Source organism: Trachurus japonicus, unplaced genomic scaffold (assembly GCF_045865225.1).
Source record: "Trachurus japonicus isolate A0001 unplaced genomic scaffold, Traja_1.0 AP031100.1".
NCBI classification, from domain to species: domain Eukaryota; kingdom Metazoa; phylum Chordata; class Actinopteri; order Carangiformes; family Carangidae; genus Trachurus; species Trachurus japonicus.
In genome coordinates this window covers 330,353-337,822 of record NW_028221233.1, presented here as the reverse complement: position 1 = coordinate 337,822, position 7,470 = coordinate 330,353, and the positions used below count along the sequence as shown (strand labels likewise).

Here is a 7,470-nt window from a genome sequence, read left to right as displayed (position 1 = left end):
ACCTCACAGTCACTCACAGTTACACAGGGTCACTTTAGACTTTATATTTACACTCACTGTTTGCACTTGAACGCACCATCTGCTGCTGCAGAGTTACTTTGCTTTCTTTTCACTTTGCTTTGCTCTGAGTGTTTGTTTGGGCGTCAGATAAACAAACGTGTTGATATTAATATCACACTGATTTACAACACACACACACACACACATACACACACAAACACACACACACACTCGCACACACACACAAACATCAAAGTTGTGATCAGAAGCTGATGAAATGTTTCGCTCCATCGTTTTACAACCGAGACGTCTGATCTTTAACTACATCAAACGGTTGGTAGCTACAAAACAAACTGACTGACTGACTAGAGATGTCACCATTACTTTGTTCTTTACAATTAATCGCCACAATTTATTAATCTTAAAAGTTCCTAAATACCGTCACTTTCCAGAACAGATTATGTCGGAATCATATTGGCAGATCTGCACACTAAAAACAGTTGGGTTAAAAAATAACCCAACTGCTGGTTCAAATAAGGACAAACCCCTTTTTTGGGTTAATGTTAATCCAACGGGTTGGGTTATTCTTTTTTTTTCTTTTTCTCTTAACCCATTGGGTTAAAATAACCCAAAAAAGGGGTTTGTCCTTCTTCAAACCAGCAATTGGGAAAAACAACCCAATTTTAGTTTTTTTTTTTTTTTTTACCCAACAGTTTGAGTCTTAAAAACTACAGAGAGTGCTCCAAACTTTTCTACCAAGTGACACCACTGTCACAGAAATGAATGGCAGTGGTGTCACTGGTTAACAAGTTTGGAGCGCTCCCTGCAGACCTAGGTTGAAAAGTGGTTAAGTGGTCCTCCAAGTACAATTACTTATCATTAGTACCTCTTCAAAAGAGAAAGAAAACTTTCTTGATTGATTATCTTATGTTTTAATATAAACCTAGTAAAAGTAAACTCTTGTAAAAAAAAAAAAAAAGAAAAATCCAATTACTTTAACAACCCAGGAATTGGGTTCAATTCATAGCCTATAACCCTGAAAATGGGTTACACTCTGGAAAAATAACCCAAAAACTTAACCCAACACCAATAACTCAGAAATTGGGTTACAGAGATAACCCAACATTTTTTTAGTGTGTGCGTTCAAGAAACTAGTCGATTTATGTAACGTAACATTAAATTAGTAGCAATTTAAATGTTACTTAACCCTCCTGTTGTCCTCCTAGGTCAAGAAAGGAAGGAAGGAAGGAAGGACAAAGGGAAAGAAGAACGGAAGGAAGGGAAAAAGGAAGGAAAGATAGAAGGAAGGAGGAGGGAACAGATTGGGTCAATTGGGTCCGGAAGGAAGGAAGGAAGGAAGGAAGGAAAGAAAGATGGAAGAAAGGATAAAGGGAAAGATGGGAGGAAAGAGGAAAGGGGAAAAGGAGGGAAAGATAGAAAGAAGGGAGGGAACAGGTTGGGTCAATTGGGTCAAAAAGGAAGGAAGGAAGGAAGGAAGGAAGGAAGGAAGGAAGGAAGGAAGGAAGGAAGGAAGGAAGGAAGGGAACAGATTTGTTCAAGGAAGGAAGAAGAAGGGAAAGAAGGAAGGGAAAAGGGAAGGAAAGAAAGATGGAGGAAGGAAACAGATTGGGTCAATTGGGTCAAAAGAGGAAGCAAGAAGAAGGAAGGAAGGAAGGAAGGAAGGAAGGAAGGAAGGAAGGAAGGAAGGAAGCAAGGAAGGAAGCAAGGAAGGAAGGAAGGAAGGAAGGAAGGGAACAGATTGGGGCAATTTGACCCAGAAGGACGACTGGAGGGTTAAACAATTAATGACTTGAATATTTCAAATACTTCCTCTGGGGCATTAATAATTGGTCCTATATTTATAATTACTTACAATATTTTGCGTATTAGTAATGTAATTATAAGTAAGTTTAGTTTATTTTTCTGACAACAATCGTACCAGGAAAATCTACAAACGTGACGTCTGACTGTTGTTACTATGGCAACAAGAGCGCGGCTCACGTGTTTGAAGTTGCGGAAGGGGACGAACTGGACGATGTCCCTCAGGACGGGCTCTCCTTTGGGCGAGCGCAGGATGCCGTCGTCTCCGTCCAGCATCTGCATGTCGCTGAAGTCGGCGTTGCCCACGCCGACGATGATGACGGACATGGGGAGGTGCGAGGCCTGGACGATGGCTTCCCGCGTGTCCGCCATGTCCGTGATGACGCCGTCCGTCAGGATCAGCAGGATGAAGTATTGCTGCAGAGACAGAGACAGAGACAGAGACAGGGATGAATTTTCGGACGACCAGGGCCGGCCCTAGGATTTTGGTGGCCCTAAACAAGATTTTTGTTTGTGACTCTAAGCGACTTTTACATATTTTCTTAAATGTATCTTTTTAAGATACTTGCAGATGTAACAATACTCAAGTGTTTTATGTCTAAATATTAGAACCTCCGCTGTAAGCACACTGAGGCCAGTTTGTCCTAGAACACTGTAGAAAGAAATAATTTAGGACAAATGATGGAAATTTGAGGTCTGCTTTTTGAAAAATTTCAAATCCCTTGTGAAAACACTCCTTCAGTCATGAGAATGAACTGTTTTTTGGTGCTTGAAATAGGATATGAATACAGTAATAGATAAGTGTAGAAGACAAGTCTAAAATGACATTTTGTAAGATTGTTTTTTGAGCACAAATGTTGTCATTCTGCCGTTCTATTTTCACCAAATGTCTCAAATGTGAGATAAAAGAATGAATATTGACTTCAAATTACATATAAAGCTCATAGCTGCACGTGCAGACCTCAGGATGTTTAAATGACTTGATGAACCCCAGTACCTTTCTGATCATGTGGCCCCCCACCTAACGGCTGTGGCCCTAAACAACCACATAGAGTGTTTATGCCAGGGGCCGGCCCTGCAGACGACACTGCTTTGCTGTCTTTACTCCAAGGTCCACAGTCTGACCATGGCAGTGCTCTCACATCTTTTACTGAATGGTGCGAGGATAATCACTTGGACCTTGTGGTATATTGTAGGGGTGTCAACAACAATCGATTCGGCGATGCATTGCAATGCGGGACATGGACGATTCAGCATCGATGCGGCAACGTGCCATAATCGATTATGTCACTGTTTATTTTCTGGCCTCAAGTAAAGTTGTGAAGTTTCAATTACCTCCGGGGGCGTTTCCGGAGCAACGACATGCGCAGCCTGTAGCTACATGCTAAGCGGCAGCAGTAGCAGTAGCAGTGTTGCCGCTGACTTTCTTTTTCCTTTTTTTATTTTTCACCCGCGGTCGGGTTGAGAATTAATTAATTAACGCTCATGAGTCCGGCCGTGTTGGCTCCGAGATTCAACAAGCCGGTCGGGTTTTACCGTTAGGCTACTACAGGCAGTATGCCGTTTATCACCAATAAACACAGTAGAGGAGGGGGAGTGACTGAGCTCAGGCTGGGGGGTCTCTGATGCAGAGAGAGAGACCCGCCGTGCCGTGTAAAAACAACCACAACAGAAAGTGTCACGACTTCCTGTATCTGGCCCTTCAAAATAAAAGCCCCATAGTCATTCATATAGTTCAGTCATATTGATTTTGAGTTAATATTGACAAGACAGGGCTCCAAAGGTTTGTTTGTTTTTTCCTGCGACCAATCGACCAATTAAATTTTGGTCGGCTAATTTTTGGGGGTAGCCCTAGAAGTGATTTATGTTTTCTTTTTCAGGTTTGAAAATCCCATATCCAATACCCTGTACTATTCAATTTTATTTTATTTCATGACATTTATGTCAAAGATACAGGAGAGTGATAATACATAGCAGCCGATAAAATCTGTTGTTCAATATCTCATGACTGATGAAAAATTTGCCGTGTTGTGTGCAGTAGAATTTTGATGCATTGCAATGCATCGGAGAATCGAATCGAATCGAATCGTTACCTGCTGAATCGTAATCGAATCGAATCGTGAGGGCAGTGCCAATGCACACCCCTAGTATATTGATGTGTTGATGAAAAGAAGGGATCACCGCTGACACGTCTTCGCTTGTATTCAAAAAAGAAGTTAACAAGAAGAAGATCAGTGTACAAAAATGCCGAATCCTGGAGCATCTCCGGTCCAAAATGAGATCTCCCTCTCTCAACTCTAAAACCTTCCTTTTTATATGTTGGCTCATCTCCAACACTCCACCCTCTCCAGACAGAGAGAAACCTCCCGTCCAGATGGCCAATGACCTTTGACTTGACATTTTAACTTTTAGGCTAGCAAAAAACTCATATCCTGTATCCCATGTGTCTTACCCATTAGAGTAGACAACAGGATCATTCAGTCATATTGAACCATGCATATCCCATTAGGTCGGATGACTTCTAAGCAAATTATGGAACCCATGAAGTAGAGCATCTGTCCAAAAAAGGCCTACATACATACAAAGAAGAACATACAATAATTTAAGATATTAAAGTAAAAAAGTTAAGGAATATAATACACTACAACCTAAATGTAATCAAAACCAAGGAATTAATAATAGACTTCAGAAAAAACAGCTTAGACCCTAAAGCTAGCATAATTCATGGGGAGGAAGTCCAAATTGTGGATACTTATAAATACCTTGGTACAGTGTTTGATAATCAACTAAAATTTCATGCAAACACGGAGTCTATTGTCAAGAGAGGACAACAAAGTGAACTCTTTCTGTGTTTCTAAAGTTATTTTAAGTAACTTTTATCATTGTTTCATAGAAAGTCAGAAAGTCTTTTAACCTTTTCATTTGTGTGCTGGTTTAATGGGCTATCAGTGAAAGACAAAAACAGTCTTCCCAGCATTATAAAGGTCTGCTCCAAGGTCATCGGAGTGCAACTCGATGACCTGAGCTCACTATGGAAGAGGCAGCTAGTGCAAAAAGCCAAATGCATTATCAGTCAGCCTGGCCACGCCCTGAGGAGTGAATTCATGCTGATGCCCTCAGGGCAGCGCTATTGTGCAGCCAGGACTAAAACTAATCGCTACTCTGACTCTTTTATCCTATCCTCCATCAGGCTTTTGAATAAGATTGTCCTGAGGTTAGTTTGGTTCTTTTCTCCTTTTTATTTTTACTTGCTTAAGTATATGTGTGTGTGCGTGTAGGAGCACACCATATCTTTGGCTTATTTCCCCTGGCTTTTAAATGTTGAATGTCAATTTGAATGTGTTGCTGAGACTCTTTTCACGTCATGCTGGTTGTGGTATTGTATTGTCCTTTGTTGATTTATGTATTTATTCACCATGGCTAGGTGCAACTGCAAACTGAATTGCCCATTGGGATCAATAAAGTTTCCCCTCTCTCTCTCTCTCTCTCTCTCTCTCTCTCTCTCTCAACACACCTGTCCCAACCTCTGCTCAAGACCTAATAAAGGGAGTTGTATGAGGTAAGAAATGGCGTATTTTCACTGCCTACAAGAAGTCCCGTCTCAAAATAATACACCAGTTCAAGAGTACGATACACTGCAAAAACTCAAAATCTTTCCAAGAATATTTGTCTTATTTCTTGTCAAAATGTCTCATTTCTAGTCAAAACTAATCTCTTTCCACTTAAAATAAGACTCTTCACCTAAAAATTAACTTGTTTTTAGATCATTTTCACTTTTTTCAAGCAAATTTTCCACTTAAAATAAGTAGAAAAATCTGCCAGTCAATGCAAGTTTTTTGTGCTTGTAATAAGAATGAAAAACTTGCTCCACTGTCAGATTTTTCTACTTATTTTAAGTGGAAAATTTGCTTGAAAAAAGTAAAAAGTGTCTAAAAACAAGCTACTTATTAAATGTGATGAGTCTTATTTTAAGTAAAATTAGATTTATTTTGACTAGAAATGACATTTCAACTAGAAATAAGACAAATATTCTTGGTAAGATTTTGAATTTTTGCAGTGTAGAAAGAAAAAAATACAATGCATCAGCTGGTTGGAACGAAGTTTGTTTATCTGGAACTAACCAACTCACTCAGTATTCCTCCACACAGGGTCGTTCAACTTTTCTAAATATTTAGAAGACGGTCCGTGTGTTGTTTTCCAGGATGCATGCACAGGAATATATTACGGTCCCATGACAGCTTTTTCCGTATCCTCTTCACGATATCAACCTTCAGCAGCTCTGGCTAGTTATATGGACATAAACATGATACCTTTATCACTAAAACAACTCTGTGTTTGCAGTTTTCATTTTTCGCTCATTTTATGCAGACCCATTAAACTCTACCAATGCCTGCTAACATCTGCTAATATCAGCTAATGTCTGATAAACATCTAGCTACCATCTGCTAATGTCCGCTAATGGCAGGACAAGAAAAATGTTGGCTAATCTGCTGAACATCTCAGAACTCAGAACTGTGAATGTCTGCTAATGTGTGCTAACATTTGATAACATCTACTGAGCGTCTACTAATGTCTGATAAACATCTGCTAACAGCTGCTAGCATCTCATTTCGCCAATGTTGAATCTTGATGTCAATTTTTGTAATGGTATTTACTTTGTGTCATACTTGACGTTTTTCTTCCTGGCCCTCAAGTAGTTGATAGACTTCCCCAGTAGTTTTGATGCTCGGAAAGCAGTCAAATAAAACATCACCTTACTGTGGGCGGGCATGTTTTCGAGCTGGCACAATGAAACGCATATTGAAAATTTCGAGTACAATTGAACGCAGCATTACTCTATGAATGTTGCTAACATCTTACACCAAAAGCTTCCAAAGCGTCAAAAAGGCTCGAGGGTGCGTTTCAGACAAGACAGCTCCCAAAACGGCAAATATTTTCAGCCGCTTTGGTCGCTCGTCACGTGACTGACGTCAAAGTTCGATTGCGCTGGTCATTGGGGAGCCGAAGGACAAAAAAAAAAAAAAAGGGAGCCAAAGGACATCTCTATTCAGGTTGCCGCCGGTTGCCGCCGAACCGCGTCATAGCTAATTATCCTGTTAAAAGGGTTTTCTATGGAGTTTTTCCTCAGTGGATGTGAGGGTCTAAGGACAGAGAATGTTGTTATGATGCCATGTAAAGCCCTTTGAGACAAACTGTTTGTAAAAACAGGCTAATAAAAGTGCCTTGCCTTGCCTCGCTTTGCCTTGCCTACCCTAAAGTTAACCAAGGCTCAACTTCTTGTCTGGTAAAGCTTTTGGAAGCTTTGTACGCTTTGGAAGCGCGGCGACGCCAGTTGACGCTTTGGTCGCTCAGTGTCGCCGGGCTCTCCTTGAAAATGAATGGACTTCCAGCGTTTTGGCGCTTTGGAAGCTTTTGGTGTGAACGCACAGTTAATTGACCATATTCACAGCGTCACCATCTTTCCTTGCGTCATCACTCAGGGTGGGTAAACAACATTTGAGTTAAAATGATTAGAATTAAGTTGGCTAACAGTAACAGTAACGCTACATTAACGTTGATGTGACACCCTTGCTAATGGAACGTAACATAGGGGACCCCAGGAAGACTAGCGGCGTTCTGGAGCGCAGCTAATGGGGATCCTAACAAATA

General features: G+C 40.6%; 1 protein-coding gene across 1 annotated transcript in view; it reads right to left on the bottom strand.

Moving 5' to 3' along the window:
* Positions 1-1,977: 1,977 nt before the first annotated feature.
* LOC146959761 (copine-4-like) overlaps positions 1,978-7,470 on the bottom strand; it is a gene marked incomplete at its 3' end in the record, with an annotated part of 49,019 nt that continues 43,526 nt past the window's right edge. The window contains exon 15 of the mRNA XM_085772937.1: positions 1,978-2,238. Within this exon, the coding sequence (XP_085629063.1) occupies positions 1,978-2,238 (261 nt within the window). The remainder of the gene's footprint in view (positions 2,239-7,470) is intronic.